The 20,925-nt window shown below is 54.7% G+C and overlaps 4 protein-coding genes and 1 long non-coding RNA gene across 6 annotated transcripts in view; 3 read left to right on the top strand and 2 right to left on the bottom strand.

Annotated features, from left to right (window-relative positions):
• Positions 1 to 2,273, top strand: part of LOC115249951 (keratin, type I cytoskeletal 13-like) — a 2,304-nt gene extending 31 nt beyond the window's left edge. The window contains exons 1-8 of one of the 2 annotated variants that reach the window (XM_029836666.1): positions 1 to 444; positions 519 to 601; positions 686 to 842; positions 905 to 1,066; positions 1,394 to 1,519; positions 1,638 to 1,712; positions 1,828 to 1,976; positions 2,072 to 2,273. The exon at positions 1 to 444 is cut by the window's left edge and continues 31 nt beyond it. In XM_029836666.1, coding sequence (XP_029692526.1) covers positions 31 to 444; positions 519 to 601; positions 686 to 842; positions 905 to 1,066; positions 1,394 to 1,519; positions 1,638 to 1,712; positions 1,828 to 1,976; positions 2,072 to 2,168 — 1,263 coding nt within the window. In that variant the 5' untranslated portion in view covers positions 1 to 30 and the 3' untranslated portion in view covers positions 2,169 to 2,273. Of the gene's footprint in view, positions 445 to 518; positions 602 to 685; positions 843 to 904; positions 1,067 to 1,393; positions 1,520 to 1,637; positions 1,713 to 1,827; positions 1,977 to 2,068 lie in introns of both variants that reach the window. The other variant, XM_029836665.1, reaches the window with a different exon arrangement.
• Positions 2,274 to 4,148: 1,875 nt separating this feature from the next.
• LOC115249962 (uncharacterized) lies at positions 4,149 to 4,780 on the top strand. Its single transcript, XR_003888564.1, has 3 exons — positions 4,149 to 4,373; positions 4,446 to 4,524; positions 4,608 to 4,780. It is a non-coding gene; the product is annotated as an uncharacterized lncRNA (long non-coding RNA).
• A 1,219-nt stretch (positions 4,781 to 5,999) lies between these two features.
• LOC115249953 (keratin, type I cytoskeletal 13-like) lies at positions 6,000 to 9,717 on the top strand. Its single transcript, XM_029836670.1, has 8 exons — positions 6,000 to 6,503; positions 6,697 to 6,779; positions 8,116 to 8,272; positions 8,497 to 8,658; positions 8,730 to 8,855; positions 9,209 to 9,283; positions 9,351 to 9,496; positions 9,571 to 9,717. Exons 1-8 carry the CDS (start codon positions 6,072 to 6,074, stop codon positions 9,608 to 9,610), a joined length of 1,221 nt encoding a protein of 406 aa, XP_029692530.1. The 5' UTR covers positions 6,000 to 6,071; the 3' UTR covers positions 9,611 to 9,717.
• Positions 9,718 to 10,982: 1,265 nt separating this feature from the next.
• LOC105416507 (zinc finger protein 436-like) lies at positions 10,983 to 14,411 on the bottom strand. The gene is made up of 3 exons (XM_011604358.2): positions 14,239 to 14,411; positions 12,442 to 13,113; positions 10,983 to 12,305 (listed from the first exon to the last, which is right to left on the bottom strand). The coding sequence occupies exons 2-3, from the start codon at positions 12,916 to 12,918 to the stop codon at positions 11,211 to 11,213; spliced, it is 1,572 nt and encodes a 523-aa protein (XP_011602660.2). The 5' UTR covers positions 12,919 to 13,113; positions 14,239 to 14,411; the 3' UTR covers positions 10,983 to 11,210.
• A 1,067-nt stretch (positions 14,412 to 15,478) lies between these two features.
• On the bottom strand, positions 15,479 to 20,925 carry LOC105416509 (uncharacterized). The gene is made up of 7 exons (XM_029836709.1): positions 20,550 to 20,925; positions 18,356 to 18,477; positions 18,189 to 18,315; positions 17,801 to 18,112; positions 17,488 to 17,726; positions 17,091 to 17,370; positions 15,479 to 17,016 (listed from the first exon to the last, which is right to left on the bottom strand). Exons 1-6 carry the CDS (start codon positions 20,923 to 20,925, stop codon positions 17,104 to 17,106), a joined length of 1,443 nt encoding a protein of 480 aa, XP_029692569.1. The 3' UTR covers positions 15,479 to 17,016; positions 17,091 to 17,103.

A 20,925-nucleotide genomic window follows, 5' to 3' on the forward strand; every position in this document is an offset into this window, starting at 1 on the left:
TCTCTCAGCAGCAGGAAGACGCCATCCAGCATGACCTCGACCAGCTTCATGTCTCGCTCTTCGTCCTCTGTGAGGTCCTCCGGAGGCTCCCTGATCGGCGGTGGCAGCGGACGGATTTCATCCATCCGGGCTGCCAGCGTCTATGGAGGGTACGGAAGCGTCCGCGCCTCCTCCGCCTCAGCGGGCGGCGGCGGCGGCGGCGGCTACTCCTCCTCCATCAGCTACAGCACGTCCGGGACGGACGACAACCTGATCGGAAACGAGAAGTTCGCCATGCAGAACCTGAACGACCGCCTGGCCACCTACCTGGAGAAGGTGCGCTCGCTGGAGAAGGCCAACGGAGAGCTGGAGCTGAAGATCCGGCAGTATGTGGAGAGCAAGGTCGGCCCCACCACCCGAGACTACGGCGCCTTCTTCATCACCATCGCAGAGCTGCAGGGCAAGGTAACACCTGTCCTCCCCACCTGGAGCGCTGGGCGGGCGTCCGCCTGGTCACTGAACGCTAACTGTGTTTCCAGATCCAGGACGCCCTGAAGGTGAACGGCGCCGTGCATCTGAGCCTCGACAACGCTCGCCTGGCCGCCGATGACTTCAAGACCAAGTCAGCCGTTAGCTTAGCGCACTGCTCCACGTGAGTGTCTGTCAGTACTGAGGGAGGTTAACGGAGGCCTCGCCCGTCCCGCAGGTTCGAGAACGAGCTCACCATGCGTCAGTCGGTGGAGGGCGACACCGCCGGGCTGAGGAGAGTCCTGGATGAGCTGACGCTGCAACGGACCGACTTGGAGATGCAGATCGAAGGTCTGCGGGAGGAGCTGGTCTTCCTGAAGAAGAACCACGAGGAGGTTGGTACAGAAACAGCAGCAGTGATGTTTGGTGGCGACGCGTCGCTAAAACGTGTCTACAGGAGCTGCTGGCGATGCGCGCCCAGATGAGCGGTCAGGTCCACGTGGAGGTGGACGCCGCCCCAGCGCAGGACCTCACCAAGGTGATGGCCGACATCAGAGAGCACTACGAGGGCATCACCGCCAAGAACCAGAGGGAGCTCGAGATCTGGTTCAACACCAAGGTTAGTCTGTGACATCACTTCCTGCGGCAGCAAAAACAAGGTGGCCCTGCTCTTCACGAGGGCGTGTGTGTGCATGTGTGTGTGTGTGCGTGTGTATGCGTGTGCCTGTGTGTGTGTGTGTGTGTGCGTGTGCCTGTGTGCGTGTGCCTGTGTGTGTGTGTGTGTGCGTGTGCCTGTGTGTGTGTGTGTGCGTGTGCCTGTGTGTGTGTGTGTGTGCCTGTGTGTGTGTGTGTGTGTGCGTGCCTGTGTGTGTGTGTGTGTGTGTGTGTGTGTGTGTGCCTGTGTGTGTGTGCGTGCGTGCCTGTGTGTGTGTGTGTGTGTGTGCAGACCGAGGCGCTGAACAAAGAGGTGATGAACCAGACCGTGACGCTGCAGACGTCTCGCACCGAGGTGACGGAGGTGAAGCGAACGCTGCAGTCGCTGCAGATCGAGCTGCAGTCGCTGCAGGGCCTGGTGAGCAGCTGCAGTATTGATCGGAGCTTCTGATCAATCACTGCTTCCTATCGTCTCTGTGGACGGCAGCTTTGGACTTGGACTGTGTGAAATTCTTCTTCTTCTCGGGCGTTTGCAGAAAGCGTCCCTGGAAGGAACTCTAGCTGAGACGCAGAACCGCTACGCCGTGATGCTCTCCAGCTACCAGGCTCAGGTGAGTCGGCCCCGCCCCCTGAGGCAGCCAGTGCCAGTGTGGACAGGTTTACACGGTGCTGATGGGTCCTCAGGTGACCTTCCCACTGAGCCTAGAATCACCTGCGTCTCCACAGGTGTCCAACATGGAGGAGCAGCTGACGCAGCTCAGGGCCGACCTGGAGCGCCAGAGCCAGGACTACCAGATCCTGCTGGACATCAAGACCAGGCTGGAGCTGGAGATCGCAGAGTACCGTCGGCTGCTGGACGGGGAGTCGATGACCAGGTGAGACGTCACATGACCTTCTGGTGAGCTTCCTGTGGGGTCCCAAAGGTTGAGGTCACAGGTCACCAAATGTCTCTTCTCCGTTTGCTCAGCAGCTCCTCCTCCTCGACCACAACAACCACGCGGACGGTGGTGGTGGTGGAAGAGGTGGTCGATGGGAGGGTGGTCTCCTCCTCCACCACCTCTGCGTAGCGAGGTGTTGCCAGGGGCAACGCTCAGTCGTCACTCATTGTTGCCATGGTAGCCAAATGATGCCGAGCAAAAAGCCTCACCTTCAAAATAAATCCAATGAGAAAATTCTGAGTGTCGTGTGTTTTTTAACGAGGACGCCATGAAACACCTCCAGGTGAAGGTCTCTGCTGCCCCCTGCTGGACGGTCTCAACACGACCGCCATCAGGGTTACGGTTAGGCAACATTCAAAACATTTCTAGAAACGAAACTATTTAGATATTAACGCATAGAAACACACACAAGACCCTGGTCTTGGTCCTGGTCCTGGTCTCGGTCCTGGTCCTCAGCAATGGTCTTGTATCCGTGCCCTGAAGGAAGGTAAATGCACCTGAGTGGGAGGGGTGGACCTGCATGTCGGTCCTCTTCCAGATACTCGCTCAAAGCAAGTCCAGGTCGGGACATGGACCTGGGTCCACCCAGTACCAGCTCCACCAAGCAGGAGGCGCGCGTGGACCAGCTGTCACCTCTAATGTAGATACCTGAGCCTTGATGTGCTCCTACCTGTCAGGTGGTCAGAATGAGGTCATAGTGTGGCCGTCCAGGGTGTGTGTGTGTGTGTGTGTCAGTGTGTGTGTGTATGGCTGTGTGGGTGTGTGTCGGTGTGTGGGTGTGTGTGTGTGTGTGTGTCGGTGTGTGTGTGTGTGTGTGTGTGTGTGTCAGTGTGTGTGTGTGTCGGTGTGTGTGTGTGTCGGTGTGTGGGTGTGTGTGTGTCGGTGTGTGTGTGTGTGTGTGTGTGTGTCGGTGTGTGTGTGTGTCGGTGTGTGGGTGTGTGTGTGTGTGTGTGTGTGAGTTTGAAGGGAAAGATTGTGTTTCAGGTTGGGGGTGTGAAACCCGACCTGGCCCTCTGGCGGGGCTCCGCCCTCACCTGCGGCCGATGTTGCGTAACCGCTGTCAGCCGCAGGCTCAGGTTCAGCCTTTATTGTTCCAGACAGAGGTTGTGAGGTTCACGTCCCTGGAACCAGTTTCAGCCGGAAAATTAGCACTAAGCTACGAGAACGAGGACCTGGAGGGACCTGCATCGAGGTCCGAACAGACGGTTACCACGGCAACGGCCTTTATCTCATGCTGAAGCTGAGCAGTGTTTTATTACAGCTCTGAAAAAACTCTGAAGGGACCAGGGACTAGAGACCAGGGACCAGGGACTAGAGACCAGGGACCAGGGACTAGAGACCAGGGACCAGGGACTAGAGACCAGGGACTAGAGACCAGGGACCAGAGACCAGAGACCAGAGACCAGAGACCAGGGACCAGGGACCAGAGACCAGGGACTAGAGACCAGGGACCAGGGACTAGAGACCAGAGACCAGAGACCAGAGACCAGAGACCAGAGACCAGAGACCAGAGACCAGAGACCAGAGACCAGGGACCAGGGACCAGAGACCAGGGACTAGAGACCAGGGACCAGGGACTAGAGACTAGAGACCAGGGACCAGGGACTAGAGACCAGGGACCAGGGACTAGAGACCAGGGACCAGGGACTAGAGACCAGGGACCAGGGACCAGGGACTAGAGACCAGGGACTAGAGACCAGGGACCAGGGACTAGAGACCAGGGACCAGGGACTAGAGACCAGGGACTAGAGACCAGTGACTAGAGACCAGGGACTAGAGACTAGGGACCAGGGACTAGAGACCAGGGACTAGAGACCAGGGACCAGGGACTAGAGACCAGGGACTAGAGACCAGGGACCAGGGACTAGAGACCAGTGACTAGAGACCAGGGACTAGAGACTAGGGACCAGGGACCAGGGACTAGAGACCAGGGACCAGGGACCAGGGACCAGGGACCAGGGACCAGAGACTAGAGACTAGAGACCAGGGACCAGAGACCAGAGACCAGAGACCAGAGACCAGAGACCAGGGACCAGGGACCAGGGACCAGAGACCAGAGACCAGAGACCAGGGACTAGAGACCAGGGACCAGAGACCAGAGACCAGAGACCAGGGACCAGGGACCAGGGACCAGGGACCAGAGACCAGGGACCAGGGACCAGGGACCAGAGACTTTGGGGTCGGGGTTATCTATCAACCAGACCAGAGTTTAATATAAGCACTCTGAGGAGCAACACATGCTGGATCTGGACAGCAAGCTGTGAAGGTCCTGCCTGGTTCTGCTGGTATCCTGACCCAGTAGGGACCCCCGGGACTGATGGAGACCTGTGGTTGGTAGGTGAGCCGCTTTGGATCAGTCATCTCACCTTTTCCTGCTGCTCCTCATTAGATTCCCTGCTGTGACAGGAAGTGATGCCAGAGTCATGTGATCCGTTCTCTTCGGTTACAACTAGAACAAAGGAACTGTTGAGGAACCGTCACCATGGTAACACAACTCAACAAACACTAGGAAACATGTCTGTGCGCTCATTTCTCATCAACTCAACCAAATCCTGGTCTTTCCTTTAGAACAACAGTTGTTTGAAGAGCGAGGTCACCTGTCAGGTGAGACAGCAGGGAGGGCTGTGATTGGACAGGTAATCCTCTAAGCCCCGCCTCTCTTCTGTCATGATAACAAATAACTTGTTTTTCTGTTCTTATGGAGTTCATGTGCGTTCAAATGTGTCAGGACCTCATCAGTCATCCTTCCTCCAATTAGATGTTGATATTATATATTATTATATAAGAAGGTTGGCGGGTTTACAGAACAACTTTAGCTTGTTAGCTGCCGCCATCGGTCCCGACACAACGTTCTCCAGTATCTTCATCTTGTAACCAGTGTGTGTGTGTGTGTGAGTGTGTGTGTGTGTGAGTGGGTGGGTGTGTGTGAGTGGGTGTGTGTGTGTGTGTGTGTGAGTGTGTGAGTGGGTGTGTGTGTGTGTGTGAGTGAGTGGGTGTGTGTGTGTGTGTGTGTGTGTGAGTGGGTGGGTGTGTGTGTGTGTGAGTGTGTGTGTGTGTGAGTGGGTGGGTGTGTGTGTGTGTGTGTGTGAGTGGGTGTGTGTGTGTGTGTGTGTGTGTGTGTGTGTGGCTGGGTTGTGGATCTCCTCTGATTTATGAGGCGCTGGTCCTGAGGGGAGAAGAACTCACATTCTTCACCTCTTCTGGTTTCAGTTGAAACCTGTCGAAGGAGCTTAAATATGAGCAGCTGCTCGCGGCTAATTTAGGTTTTTAGCAGTTTTTGGCAGCAGTTCTTCTGTGATATAATAATGATAAAAAGGCTCAGCTGCTGCACACTTCAGGTTAAAATAGCAGGGGGCCACGCTAGCTAAAACTGTCGCTAACGGGCAGTGGGGGGCCACGCTAGCTAAAACTGTCGCTAACGGGCAGCGGGGGGCCACGCTAGCTAAAACTGTCGCTAACGGGCAGCGGGGGGCCACGCTAGCTAAAACTGTCGCTAACGGGCAGCGGGGGGCTACGCTAGCTAAAACTGTCGCTAACGGGCAGCGGGGGGCCACGCTAGCTAAAACTGTCGCTAACGGGCAGCGGGGGGCCACGCTAGCTAAAACTGTCGCTAACGGGCAACACACCCTTCATGAGCAGCCAACATCTTCTGGATATAGAAGTAGAGACACCCACACCACAATGTCCCACAGATCTTTGTGACAGCACAACAATGTGACTGTGAGCCGAGGGCGTTTTCCCACCGCGCTCACCTGCTGAGCCAGGTGAGCGCTCGCCGCTGCGAGGACATTTCAGAGCGAAGGAATGAAAAACAGCCCAATTGTACCAGTACGATGGCTTCACTGACATCTGGAACTCAGAATGTCCTCAGGGTTCAAGTGAAGACTAGGAGACGCAAAAAACCAGTTTTATCCACCCGCCCTGTCCTTAAGCCCCGCCCACCTGAGCACCTTTAAAAGGTAGAAGGGCCCCTGATCTCCTCACTACTTCTCCAGCCATCTTCATCTCACGAGGTGCTGCTCCTTCACCATCATGTCGATGACGACCTCACGGACCTCCATCAGAGGCGGCGCCTACGCCCCAGGACGAGTTTCGTACGGCGGCATGAGCTCCTTCAGCGTGGTTGGTGGAGCCGGAGGGGTCGGGGTGAAGGCCTCCCAGGCCAGCAGGAGCTTCTCCAGCGGCCTGGGCCTGGGCCTGGGCCTGGGCTCGGGCTCGGGCTCGGGCTCGGCCGGAGGGTCCAGCTTTGTGGTGTCGACAGATGACAGTCTGCTCGGGAACGAGAAGTTCGCCATGCAGAACCTGAACGACCGCCTGGCCACCTACCTGGAGAAGGTGCGCTCGCTGGAGAAGGCCAACGGAGAGCTGGAGCTGAAGATCCGGCAGTACATCGAGAACAGGGTCGGTCCGTCCGTCCGGGACTACAGCGAGTTCTTCGTCACCATCGCAGATCTGCAGGGCAAGGTGAGGAACAGGTGCATCATGGGAAAGTTCCTCAGCGCTGCTGTTGATGGACCCACCTGATGACTGATCAATACCCAATAATTCAGGTCTGAATCAGACTGTGGCGGATAAAGAAGCCACGCCCCCTGCTGTGATTGACACATTCAGTCATATCTCATCGTGATGCATTCAGGGACCTGTTGTGTGTTTCCAGATCCAGGACGCCATCGTGGCCAAAGGCTCCGTCGTCCTGAGCGTCGACAACGCAAAGCTCGCTCAAGACGACTTCAGGCTCAAGTCTGTCTGTCTGTCTACCTGTCTGTCTGTCTACCTGTCTGTCTGTCTGTCTACCTGCCTGTCTGTCTGGCTGTGTGTGTGTCTGTCTACCTGCCTGCCTGTCTACCTTCCTGCCTGTCTGTCTCTCTGTCTGCCTGTCTGTGTGTGTCTGTCTACCTGTCTGTCTGCATGTCTGTGTGTGTGTCTGTCTACCTGTCTGTGTGTGTGTCTGTCTGCCTGCCTGTCTGTCTGCCTGCCTGTCTGTCTGCCTGTCTGTCTGCCTGCCTGTCTGTGTGTCTGTCTGCCTGCCTGCCTGTCTGTCTGCCTGCCTGTCTGTCTGCCTGTCTGTCTCTCTGTCTGCCTGTCTGTGTGTGTCTGTCTACCTGTCTGTGTGTGTGTCTGTCTGTCTGCCTGTCTGTGTGTCTGTCTGCCTGCCTGCCTGCCTGTCTGTCTGCCTGCCTGTCTGTCTGCCTGTCTACCTGTCTGCCTGCCTGCCTGTCTCCCTCTACTGGTTGCAGTTCAAATACAGCATGTGAAGCCAAATTTTAAGAGAATGAAAAATTTGTTTTAGTGTTTGTGTGAGTGAGTGTGAGTGTGTGTATTAGTGAGTGAGTGTGTGTATTAGTGAGTGAGTGTGTGTATTAGTGAGTGAGTGTGAGTGTGTGTATTAGTGAGTGAGTGTGAGTGTGTGTGTATTAGTGAGTGTGTGTGAGTGTATTAGTGAGTGTGTGTGTGTGTGTGTGTATTAGTGAGTGTGTGTGTGTGTGTGTGTATTAGTGAGTGTGTGTGAGTGTATTAGTGAGTGTGTGTGTGTGTGTGTGTATTAGTGAGTGTGTGTGTGTGTGTGTATTAGTGAGTGTGTGTGAGTGTGTGTGTATTAGTGAGTGTGTGTGAGTGTGTGTATTAGTGAGTGAGTGTGAGTGTGTGTATTAGTGAGTGTGTGTGAGTGTGTGTATTAGTGAGTGTGTGTGAGTGTATTAGTGAGTGTGTGTGTGTGTGTGTATTAGTGAGTGAGTGTGAGTGTGTGTATTAGTGAGTGTGTGTGAGTGTATTAGTGAGTGTGTGTGTGTGTGTATTAGTGAGTGTGTGTGTATTAGTGAGTGTGAGTGTGTGTATTAGTGAGTGAGTGTGAGTGTGTGTATTAGTGAGTGTGTGTGAGTGTGTGTGTATTAGTGAGTGTGTGTGAGTGTATTAGTGAGTGTGTGTGTGTGTGTATTAGTGAGTGTGTGTGAGTGTATTAGTGAGTGTGTGTGTGTGTGTATTAGTGAGTGTGTGTGTGTGTGTATTAGTGAGTGTGTGTGTGTGTGTGTGTATTAGTGAGTGTGTGTTAAAACCCAAACTTGTTCCCAATGTGCAGGTTTGAGAACGAGTTGTCGATGCACCAGTCGGTGGAGGCCGACATCGCCGGGCTGAAGATGCTGCTGGGAGAACTGGGAGCAGTCAAGACGGACCTGAGCATGCAGATCGACTCTCTGAAGGACGAGCTGGACTCCATGAAGAGCAACCACCTGGAGGTTCTGCCACCTCCCTGCTCCCACTGTCGAATCCTTATTATGAAGCTAACGATAGTTAGCATCTATCGTCACGTTAGCCTGATAGACCATGTGTAGGTAGAAGTGGGCGTGGTTAACTAGACTGCCAGGACTCTAAAACACTGTTGAAGAGGTTTGGTTCTAAAGCAGAAGCTCCTCCCACTTGTGTCATCACCTGACTGAGTTCCACCTTTGACCTCACGCAGGATCTGGCAGCCATGAGAGCTCAGATGAGCGGTCAGGTGAATGTGGAAGTGGACGCAACCCCCCAGCAGGACCTCCAGAAGGTTCTGGATGACATCCGAGAACACTACGAGACGGTTGCCGCCAAGAACCGCAGAGACCTGGAGAACTGGTACCAGGCCAAGGTTGGGAGAGGCTCGGGCTCAGGGTGGGTCAGAGCTGCGGGTCAGTGCTAACGTGGCTTTGATGTTGTCAGTCAGAGACGCTCTCGCAGGAGGTGGTGACCACAGAGCAGACGCTGAAGTCCTCCACCATGGAGGTGAAGGCGGTGAAGACTCAGCTTCAGGCTCTGGAGATCGAGCTCCAGTCACAGCTCAGCATGGTGAGCACGGCGCTAGCACGCGCTAAACTGAGGAGGCCACGCCTTCACTGCTCAACTTTTGTTTGCTGGTTTGTGAATTCATCGAGATCATTTTCCAAATGAACGAAGGAGAAACATCTGATGCCTCCAGGGGCCGGGGCAACCTTCCAGCTAGCTGCTGCTACACAGCTAACAGTTAGCATCAGTTGGCGCTTCGCCCCTAGAACATGTCGGCGAATGCTGAGTTACCGTGATTTAAGGTTTATTTCTTCTGGGGTTTAAAATATGAGGACGAGCAGATGCCAGATTTGTAATTTAGTGGTTCCGAGGTGGTTTTTACCACGACTGGTCGATCTGCTCTTGTCCTCCCACAGAAAGCGTCTCTGGAAGCCACCCTGGCTGATACCAGGAACCGGTTCGCCATGCAGCTGAACGGCTACCAGATGCAGGTGAGTCCCGGTCACGCGTGAGCCTCCTTCAGCTGCTCTGAGCCTAGAATCACCTGCGTCTCCACAGGTGTCCAGCATGGAGGAGCAGCTGACGCAGCTCAGGGCCGACCTGGAGCGCCAGAGACAGGACTACCAGATCCTGCTGGACATCAAGACCAGGCTGGAGCTGGAGATCGCAGAGTACCGCCGGCTGCTGGACGGGGAGGGAGTCAGGTGATTCAGCCAGAGAGATCTGGTAATCAATGATCAACTAGAGCGATGACATCACTGCTGCTTGTCTCCTGTAGAGGTTTGTCCTTAAACGAGACCATGGTGGAGGCCCAGTGAGGTGGGACGCCAAGAACTCCTCCTCAGCTGACACGTTCTTCCTGTCTGATGGGTCGGAAGCGTTTTCTGTCAGTTCTTGGAAATAAAAGTCACCTGGAATCACCAAAGTCCCAGAATTTCATTAAAAACACTTCAATAAAGCCGATCAATGTGTAGGAAGTGATGAAATCCTTCCTGTGGGTGGCAAAGGGGCATTTTCCTGGTTACCATGGTTACGCCTCCAACTTTCAGCCGTCCAGGGTTGATGACGTCGTCCTCTTTGGTGTCGGCCATCTTTGTTGATGTCACGGGGCTGCGGTGACACCGTCCCGCCAGCGGGCGTCGCTATCGCGCGAGATCAATAATCCCAGCACATTTCAGTGGGTTCCCATGACAACCAGTGAAATAATGCCGCCGGAAGTTTCTTAATGTTTATTGTTCCAGTACAAGATGCTGCATCATTTGTGAAGAGCTCAATAATCAACAGGTTTGTACACAGTGAGCGATCGGCACGGTTACATTTGGTCCTGTCAGAACCCACCAAAAGTCCAGTTCAGGTGACATCATCACGGAATGATCTGAAGGTCATCGGCTGATCCGGGGTCAGTAACCGACCCGTCAGCCGACACTGTTCACTACAAAATAAAAGCAGCTGGCAGGAAGTGCTTGTTTGGCAGGGCAGAACCGGGCCCGGTACAGACGGCGCGGCGCTTTTATTCTGAAAAACGCCGTCCTGGCGTTCCACCGGGCCGGTTCTGATTGTATAAAAAAGTAAAAAGAATAAGTTAAAAGACCTGAATTCTGTTTGTTTATGGAGATAAAATGAGTTTTCCCTCATTTTGACTGGGTTTTTTTAAACAAATACTTTAACGTAAAAACTTTTGTTTTTCCAAACAAACTTTGATTCACGACTTTTTCTCTCATTCAGAAAACTGAGGGGCCCAGAGGGCGGTTCTGGAGCGCCTGACCCGCGGGTCTGGGACGCCAGTCTTTATTTTATTGGTCTGCAGAGGCACAGCGAGGGAGGTTAGCCGCCACTTTGACCCTGATCAAAGCCCAACTCCTGTACCGGCGCCAGGAGACGAGCGGGACGACGGAGTCGTCCAGAACAGCTGATGTGAAACGGTTCCTGTAATCTGGATCCTGGTTCTGTTGCTTCTCCTGGTCCGTGACTGAAACAGGAAGTCCTCCAGTATTTGTGCTTATGTACCGAGAAGTACTCAAAGTAGTAACTGAGACTTTGTCTTCACCCAACACACACACACACACACACTATCATGCTCTCTCACACACACACACACACTATCATGCTCTCTCACACACACACACACACTATCATACTCACACGCACACACACACTCACACACATACTCACTCTCACATACTCTCACACACACACACACACACACTCACTCTCACATACACACACACACATACTCACTCTCACATACACACACACACACTCACTCTCACACACTCACGCACACACACACACACACACACACACTTGCATAATTCACCCTCCCACAGTCTGAATGCAAAAGAGCATAAAAGTATGAAAGTACGAAAAGGTTCCAAGGGGAAACGTGGGTACAAGGTTAGAAAAGAGTAATACTTTGTTCTAGCTGCTGTCGCTGCCGACCGTGTCGCCGCCGCTGCTCGCCGTGTCGCCGCCGCTGCTCGCCGTGTCGCCGCGCTCGCGTTTGTGGATCTGCTCGTGTGCTTTGAGGTGGCCCGACTGGCTGAAAGTCTTGGCGCAGTGCGGGCAGGCGTACGGGCGCTCGCCCGTGTGGATCTGCTGGTGGGCCTTGAGGTGGCCGAGGCGGCCGAAGCTCTTGCCGCACTGCGTGCAGCCGAAGGGCCGCTCGCCCGTGTGGATCTTCTCGTGCGTCTTTAGGACACCTGAGTTGCTGAAAGTCTTCCCACACTGAGAACAGGTGAAGGGCTTCTCCCCCGTGTGGATCTGCACGTGGTTCCGGTAGCTGGTCTCCTTGGAGAAGCTCTTGCCGCAGTGCGGGCAGCAGAACGGCCGCTCGCCCGTGTGGCTCAGCTGATGCGCCTTCAGCTCCTTCGACTGGCAGAAGCTCTTCCCACAGGTGGTGCAGATGAACGGCCGCTCACCTGTGTGCAGCCTCTGGTGGGAGCGCAGGTCGTCGGCCTTGGTGAAGCCTTTGGGGCAGTGTGCGCACACGTACGGCTTCTGGCCCGTGTGGATCAGCTGGTGGCGTTTGAGGTTGCCGGCCTGGCCGAAGCTCTTGCCGCACTGGGAGCAGGTGTACGGCCGCTCACCTGTGTGGATCCGCTGGTGGGTTTTCAGATTTCCCAGGGTGCTGAAGTTCTTGCCGCACTGCGTGCAGGAGAACGGCTTCTCGCCGTGCATGTTGCGGGGTTTCCTCACCGTCGGGTTCTGGTTCTTTGACCCGCCTCTACCCGCCCCGTGAGTGGCGGCGCCGCTCGACACCTCCGCCGTCTTCCTCTCCCCGGCCGGCTGCAGCTCGTACAACGTCCCGCCTCCGAACTCCGGATCCGGCTTCCCGAGGCCGTCCATGGGCAGCGGGTCAGGGCGCAGCTTGTTGAGCTCGGTGCGGAGCTCGGCCATGTGGATGGACTCCAGCGCGTTGTGCTGCGACACCGCCGCCATGGCGCCGCTCTCCGTGTAGTAGCACTGCAGGTCCACGTGGTGGTCCGACTTGATGTAGTCCAGCGTGTCCGTCACCTGCGCAACAAAAACACACACGTGAAGGCGTTTGTGTGAGAGTCAGGATGCGCACGTAGCGTCGATGCCGCTGTCACACATTAGCAACGTTAGCTACCGCCACGCTAACGTCACGCTAACTCCTGTGGCCGGTCACCTGTGAGATGTAGTCGAACACAGAGATGGGCTCATAGTGAGACTTGTAGTCCAGCTCCGACACGTCGCTCTGATTGAAGTGGCCCGGGTGGTTGTTGCCGTGGTGACCATGATGCTCCGATTTGATGTAGTCGAGGCCGCTGATCTCCATCTTGATCTGGTCCTGGCCCAGCTCAGCAGTGGACAGAGACTGGATCTCTGACAGGTCCACAGTCCGGATGGGCTCCAGCTCGTTGTCCTCCGGTTCGCTCTTCACGCACGGCAACATCACCAGCGGCTCGGCGATCTCCGCCGCCAGCGAGCTGAGCGTTGGCGTGGGGCAATCAGAGGAGAGGAGCGCCAGCGTGGGCGTCGTGGCTGCAGAGGGGGCGTGTCCAGGGACACAATCCACGTGTAGAGAGGGGTCCATAAGGTGGGGAGGGGACCCACAATCAGGGGGCAGGCCAAGGCTCAAACACTCAGTCTCCAAGTCTGTCATGGTGAGGGGGCGGAGCTAATCCTCTCACCAGTCCAGGTCAGCGCCTCGAGTATCGTTAGGGTGGGAGGAGTCCAGCTCTGTCCTGTCCCCCCTCCTTAAGCCTCCGACCAGTCCCGAGGGCCGTGACCCTGAGTGATGGGGCAGCCGGTGGGGGCGGTGGCGGTCGATGGCGGTCGATGGCGTGCTGGGAGGAGCCTGGAGACACAGGACAGCATCAGTCAGGTGAGTGTGTGTGTGTGTGTGTGTGTTGGGGGGGGGGGGCAACGGGGCACCTTCTGGCCCACAGCTGGAACGAACCAGTTTGACAATCAGTCAATCTGTTTCTCCCTTTTAACATTTTATGAAACATTTTGGGACAAAACATTCAAGTGTTGCAGTTTCCTCCGAGACTCTTGGGGACACGTTCAGGGGTCCAGGGCCCCACATCTGGGTCGGGGGTCGCTGCCCAGCTAAACTGCCTGGACCGGGTCGAGACCCTGGGCCAAAACTTGACTCAGGCTTCACTAGTGACCAATGGGAGCCGTGCACAGTTATCTGTTGTCATTACACGTACACGCGCCCCGGCATAAAAACCCGTTAGCGTGCAGCGCAGCCGCGCAAACACACTAAAGGTTCGACGGTGTGGCGCAAGTTCCGGACGTTTCTGCGGAGGTGACGGGCGGCACCACCGCTGTGAGCGGGCGGCACCACCGAGGTGACCGGGCGGCACCACCGCTGTGACCGGGCGGCACCACCGAGGTGACCGGGCGGCACCACCGGGCTGCGGCTCCGCTTCCAGGCGCCACGCAGCCTCCGACCAGCCTGGCGGACTGGAGCTGATGTGCCCCCGAGGACGTCTGCGTGCGCTTCACGGCAGCACCGCATCCTCCGGTCTGCGTGACGGGATTCGAACCCGCGTTCTTCAAACCCCCGGGGCGAAAAACGGCCGTGACAGCGGTGTCTTCGTTGCCGCTGCTCTGCCATACAAAGACAGGGCAAAATGCCATCATAGTTAGCTCGCGCAGTTAGCCAGTGGCCATCTTGTTTACCGCACGAAGCTAAGCTAACCAAGCTAAGCAGGCTAACTGCTGCTAGCAGGGGGGAGAAAGTGAGAGTGGAGCGGGGAGGGGGGGCAGCGCTGGCTTCACCTCCTCCGCCGTCTTCGACACTTTTCTGCCTTTATTGCGCGGAGCGTCACACAAAAGACGCGGAGCGGCTCCGTGCGGGAGCGGCGTCCGCCGGCCGTGTCACGGCGGAGCTCTGTCACCAGGCTGCAGCCGCTCCGAACGAGCCGCGAACCGAGCAGAAACGGAGCGACACCGGCGGGCAGAGCTACGTTACCTGCGGCTGCGTGCGTGTCCACCTCCGCTCTGCCCGTCACTTGTAGCTAAACTCCGCCGGACCCGCCACGTCCACCTCGGCAGAACAACCCGCCGCCTCGCCTCCTCTCCTCCCCTCTATCACTAACTCCTTCCTCTCCTCCTTTCCTCCCTCCTTCCTGTCTCGGATTCTCTCCCTCTCCGTCCTTCCCGCGTACTCACCGTACGCTCGTGCACGCTCAGGTAACTACGGCAACGGCAGTAACGTTGACGGGCACGCGCACCAGCAGCTGCACGAGTGGGAAGCTCGCGCTCCTTTATTTCCGAACTTTTTTATAACGTCGGCGCCACTTTGGACCGACAGGCAGCACGCGCTGGCCGAACTACGTCACTGGAGCCAAAACAGCACTTCTCTGACGTCACCCCAGGTCAATTGACAACCGTGAGCGACCTTGTGTGGTGGCCCAAGGTCACACCTCGGGTGGGTAGTTGATGGGTAGTTATTGATGGTGGTGGGAAGTTAGGGATGCTAGTGGGTAGTTGGTTATGCTGGCGGGTAGTTGATGATGCTGATGGGTAGTTGATGATGCCGACGGGTAGTTGTGTGTAGTTATTGATGGTGGTAGGTAGTTAGGGATGCTGGTGGGTAGTTGGTTATGCTGGCGGGTAGTTGATGATGCCGGCGGGTAGTTGATGGGTAGTTGGTGATGCTGGCGGGTAGTTGATGATGCTGATGGGTAGTTGATGATGCCGACGGGTAGTTGTGTGTAGTTATTGATGGTGGTAGGTAGTTAGGGATGCTGGTGGGTAGTTAATGATAGTGGTGGGTAGTCGGTGGTGCTGGTCGGGAGTTGGTGGGTAGTTAGGGATGTTGGTGGATTGTTAATGATGCTTGGGTAGTTGGTGATGCTGGTGAGTAGTTAAGAATGCTAGTGTGTAGTTAATGATAGTGGTGGGTAGTTGGTGATGCCGGTGGGTAGTTAAGAATGCTAGTGAGTAGTTAATGATAGTGGTGGGTAGTTGGTGATGCTGGTGAGTAGTTAAGAATGCTAGTGAGTAGTTAATGATAGTGGTGGGTAGTTGGTGATGCTGGTGAGTAGTTAATGATAGTGGTGGGTAGTTGGTGATGCTGGTGGGTAGTTAGTACTTTGCAATTGAACCAAATCCCATGATTTTATTAGAATGAGGACAGGCGTAGCTGGACTGTACGCGCTAATAAAACCAGACCATCAGGATCAGTGGGCGACACGGACGAACTCGGATTCAGATTTGAACACTTTTAATGTAACATTTCTCACTGAGCAGAGTTGGAAAAATCTGAGCATCGACTTTGTCACTTCGGAAAGCTAATGAAATCAACATTATATACACACACACGCACACACACACACCAAACCACCAATTGGATGGTTACTTGAGGAACTGGAGACTTTACACGACTAGCGAGGGTTTAACAGAAGGATCTCCACTTGACCTCCCACACTGGACCAAAGTTCACAAAGTTGGAGAAAAACATTTGAAAAAAAATCAAAATCATGAAAAAATAAATTGAAATAAAGACAGAAAACCTTGAAAAGAAATGATCTCATAGTTGTAAATGAATCCACATTAAAGATAACCGTAGGTCAAGTCTGCGTCACCTGTTAAACCAGCAGTTTCCATTTGTTAAGAGTTAAAACTGCGACAGATTTGAGTAGGTAGACTAGTCACACGTCTTAACGTATTACGTCAACAACACGTCTTAACGGAATCATTCACATTCAACATGGAAGACGACGACACCAGAAACGTCCTGATTCTGGACAAATCAACACTCAACTCTTTTGTCGGGATCTCGTTTGGCTCGTCCGGACTTCCGTCTTGTTCGCGTTTAAAAACAAACCTGAGAAACTTTGTGCGTTCGTAGTTCGGATAAATCAAACGGCGTGACGCCATGAGGTAACCGTGTTCGTGTTGGATCGGCAGACAAAGCGTTGCGCCGGCGCTCCGGAGCGCCACGACGAGTGGATCGATGCGTGGTGCTGTGTTTGGAGAAGGTGGCTCCCAAAACAAACAAGGAAACGATCCAGTTTTCCTTAAAACCCAGGAAGGAAATGAGTTCAGAGGAACGAGCAGTTGTGAAAATAAATAAAAGGTAAAAACACTCGTCTCTGCGTCTCTCTTCCAACGTGGGATCAAGATCCGGTTCATTATTTATCGCTTATCCTTCCGAGGACAGGAACCATCCTTAGGTTCCCCTTTGGGCCCTTTTAGGACCGAGTTTGGAAAAATGTTTTCAACCGATCCGTATTATTTCCTGACGGCTTCCGTCCGGAGCCGGTTTATCCGCCTGCTTTCTCTCTTTCACTTTTAAGACATTTTTGTCTGTTTTACCAGCGTAAACGTCCTAATATTCGTTAATCTACGACAGATTACCGCGCTTTAATTCAACTGTGCGCTCATGGTTCTGAAAAAAGGACCAAAAAGAAAGAAAAGGTACAAAAACACTTTCCGTTCTATCATCTCCCGTCACTTTTTCCCCTAAAAAGTACAAAATACAATTTTAAAAGAATAAAAAAAAACATTACATTCAAAAAGTCAAAAACAGATTTTCCCCAAAACAAAAAGTCTTAAAAGTCTAAAACACACGAAGATTCACCTGAAGATCTTTAAAAGAAGCGAGGACAATAAGAGGACACTGGAGCGCTTCCTCTCCTCCGTCTCCTTCCAGGTCAAACGAGTGAATTCCAGTTTGATCCCTCATGATTCCGGCATCAGCGCCTCCCGTCTCCTCCTCACGGGTCCGTGATCACGGTCGGTCCTGAAACCACCCACAGACGACTCATTTCAGTCAAGGAAAAATCAACGTCGACTTCCTGTTGCGGCCCGCCGTACCTTTGGGAGAGCGTCATGGATTCTGGTTCTGGTCCGGCCTGATCCTGCACGTCCAGCCTCGCTGGGCTCGAGAGGCTTCCGAGCCGGGTCCAGTTGTGGCTTTGCAGGCGGTTCTTTTCCCACACGGGAAGTAGCGCAGCGCCGAGGGTGGGCGGGCGTGCGGCGGCGAGGAGCCCGACGCTTCGGCGGCGTGCGTCTGCCGGTGCGCCTTGAGAAGAGACTTCCGACTGAACCGCTGGCCACAGTCGCCACACTCGGACCAAACCCGCCGTCTCCTCTTCTACGTAAACACAAACAGGAAATGAGCTGAGACAACACAAACCGGAGCCGGACCTGGTGAGGAGGGGGAGGGGCTAATGAACGAGGCAGGTGCAGTTCTGGGTTCAGCCTTCCTCACCTTCCTCCCTTTAAGATGCCCCTCCCCCTCCTCCTCCTCCTCCTCTTCCTCCTCCTCTTCCTCCTCCACTCTGGGGGACGATGGCCCCACCTCGTCTTGGCAACCGTTGTTGTCGCTCACCGGAGCGACCTGGTTTTCCCTGGCGACGGCGGCCTGGTCGTCATCCTCCATCAGCTGAGACGGGAGCGTCAGGAGACGGTGGAGCATGGAGGCCGACGAGCGGCGCCCAGACGATCCAGCTGTGAAGATGAGAGTGATGCGTTCAGGGTCGCGGTGTCAGTGTGGGAAACCGTCGTCTGGCAGCGATTCTCACCTCCTTCATCGCTGGCTGGGGCCCCCGTTCTCCTCCGAGTCTCTGTGGCACCATCATCAGGAGAAAACACCTCCATGTCCTCCAAGGGGGTCCAGCGGGGGTCCTGCTGTGGGGAGCTGGGGGCGGGCTCCAGGGTCATGGGGGGGGCCGAGAGGGGCTGCACCCGCTGGTGACCCCCTTCATCCAGACCCCGCTCACCACTTCCTCTTGCATCCTGGTCTCTGATGTCTTTGCACCACTTCTGACCGAAGACTTTGTCCAGAACCGGAGTCCAGTCCTGAGACATTGAGAGGACAGGGAGGCGCTCCGGGTCTGGGTGGGGGGTTAACCAGGGGACACATTTCAGAAGGGGATTTGAACTAATCTGATGAGAGACAGAGACACTCACCTTCTCTCCCCACTTCTTCTTTGGTGCTGGTGACCTCGGGGGGGTCCACCCGGGCATCTTCAGAGCCGCTGGGCGACACCGAATCATTCTCCGACCCCCTCCTCCAGCCGCCACCCGCCTCCTCTACCTCCTCTGCTGGGGGTCTTGCCGAGTCGCTCCTCCAGGACCTGCTGCTCCGTCTCCATCTTGGTGATCTCCAGCAGGAGGTCATCAAACGAAGCTTCGACGATGTTCGTCAGCTCGCGTACGGCGAAGGAGAGGACGTGTTCCATGACCGCCCGCAGCTGGTCTGCAGGAGAGGACGGCCGTCGTGAGAGTGGGATCGGCAGAAACCCCCGACAGACCCATCTTCAACCTTAAATCTGCTTACTAAAGAAACAGGTTGTGACCAGGAGGTGGAGCCACATCATCTAACCTCCTCCTTGACCTCTTTTCTCTGCGTCCATGTTTTCCTGTCCTGTTTTCTACTCAGATGATTAGCTAGAGCAAAGCAAAGCAAAGCTAACACCTGCAACTTATTAGCACTGTCATAGATAAATCTGCAGGAAGTTAATGTCCCTTCACAATAAACCCCCGTTTGGGCCACCAGCAGCTCTCACGCCAACAGGCTGCGACATTAAATCCACTTCAAAGGTTCAGCCCACGACCTGCCATCCAGTGTGTGTGTGTGTGTGTGTGTGTGTGTGTTTTAGCAGCAGCTAGCTAATGGTGTGTGACAGCCCTGCTTTTATTAGCTTTTAGCTGTTAGCATCCAGTAGGAGTGAGAAGTATCGATGCTGCCTCAGCTTCATCCCGGACACTTCGCTTTGCAGCCTGACGTCAGCACAGGTCAGGCTCCGATTGGCCGTCACAACAGTGATGATGATGCCTCAGCACCAGGACCAGGACCAGCACCAGCACCAGGACCAGCACCACTACCAGGACCAGGACCACTACCACCACCAGCACCAGGACCAGCCCAATAAAGCCGAGACGGACAAAGAGCAGAACCGTGCTGCAGGATGTTCCGCTGGTGATTCCTGGTTGATGGTGTGAACTTTCATGATGTCACTCCTGTGGGCGGAGCCAAAGTCCCCGTCGTGGCCCCCAGAGTTGCTCCTCTTCTCTGTGTGCCCCCCCACTCCCGCAGGAACCACGAGGCCGTAAATCTTCTTTTATGATGGACATGCTTGTGCAGAGCGTTGCCTTTATTTTTAACCTCTGTGGCAATTTTGGTTCTACGTGGCTCTGCGTGATCTCCAGAACCGGTTCTGCAGCTTCACAGCAGATGTGACAACTGCCCACTTTTATACCACTAATGCACGACGCACACACGGAGCAGCACGCACGGAGCAGCACGCACGGAGCAGCACGCACGGAGCAGCACGCCGAGGCTGGACACACGCCTGCTGTGTTCGGTTGTGCTGTGTTCTGTTGTGTTCTGCTGTGTTCTGTTGTGTTCTGTTGTGTTCTGCTATGTTGTGTTGGGCTTTGCAACGTTCTGTTGTGTTCTGTTGTGTGCTGCTGCATTCTGCTGTGTTCTGCTATATTCTGCTGTGTTCTGCTATATTCTGCTGTGTTCTGTTGTGTTCGGCTGTGCTGTGTTCTGTTCTACTGCGTTCTGCTATGTTGTGTTTTGTTCTGCTGTGCAATGTTCTGTTGTGTTCTGATATGTTGTGTTGTGCAGTGCAATGTTCTGTTGTGTTCTGATATGTTGTGTTGTGTTCTGCTGTATTCTGCTGCGTTCTGCTGTGTTCGGCTGTGCTGTGTTCTGCTGTGTTCGGCTATGTTGTGTTGTGTTCTGCTGCGTTCTGTTGTGTTCTGCTATGTTGTGTTGTGTTGTATTCTGCTGTGTTCGGCTGTGCTGTGTTCTGCTGTGTTCGGCTATGTTGTGTTGTGTTCTGCTGCGTTCTGTTGTGTTCTGCTATGTTGTGTTGTGTTGTATTCTGCTGTGTTCGGCTGTGCTGTGTTCTGCTGTGTTCGGCTATGTTGTGTTGTGTTCTGCTGCGTTCTGTTGTGTTCTGCTATGTTGTGTTGTGTTGTATTCTGCTGTGTTCGGCTGTGCTGTGTTCTGTTGTGTTCGGCTATGTTGTGTTGTGTTCTGCTGCGTTCTGATATGTTGTGTTGTGTTCTGCTGCATTCTGTTCTGTTCTGCTGTGTTCTGCTATGTTGTGTTCTGTTGTGTTCTGCTGCATTCTGTTCTGTTCTGCTGTGTTCTGCTATGTTGTGTTCTGCTATGTTGTGTTCTGCTGTGTTCTGTTGTGTTCTGCTATGTTGTGTTCTGTTGTGTTCTGCTATGTTGTGTTCTGCTATGTTGTGTTCTGTTGTGTTCTGCTATGTTGTGTTCTGTTGTGTTCTGCTGCGTTCTGTTGTGTAACGTACCCACGATGCGCCCTCTCTGCTGAAGGCGGCGTGTGTCGGTGGGTACCCGGGCCTGGCCGCCCTGTCCTCCGGGGGCGTGTTGCTGCGGTGGCTGGAGCCTCTGCTCCAGGTTAGCCAGCTCATCTCCAGCCTTCCTGCCCGACGCCGACCCCCCTCCCTCCGTGGGGCGGCCGCCGGCTCTGCTGCGGTTCTCCCCCGCCTGCAGCTGGTGCCTGAGTCGGCGGTTTTCTTGCTCTTTTACGGCCGTTTCCAGCAGCAGCGTGTTCAGGCTGGATCCCACCGTCTTGCTGATTTCCTGGACGGCGAGCTGAACGACCTGCTCCAGCACGGACTCCAGCTGGCCCTGAAAAAACGAGATGTACACGGCCCCGTTCAT

The sequence above is a fragment of the Takifugu rubripes genome, chromosome 5 (genome assembly GCF_901000725.2).
Source record: "Takifugu rubripes chromosome 5, fTakRub1.2, whole genome shotgun sequence".
Classification (NCBI taxonomy): Eukaryota; Metazoa; Chordata; class Actinopteri; order Tetraodontiformes; family Tetraodontidae; genus Takifugu; species Takifugu rubripes.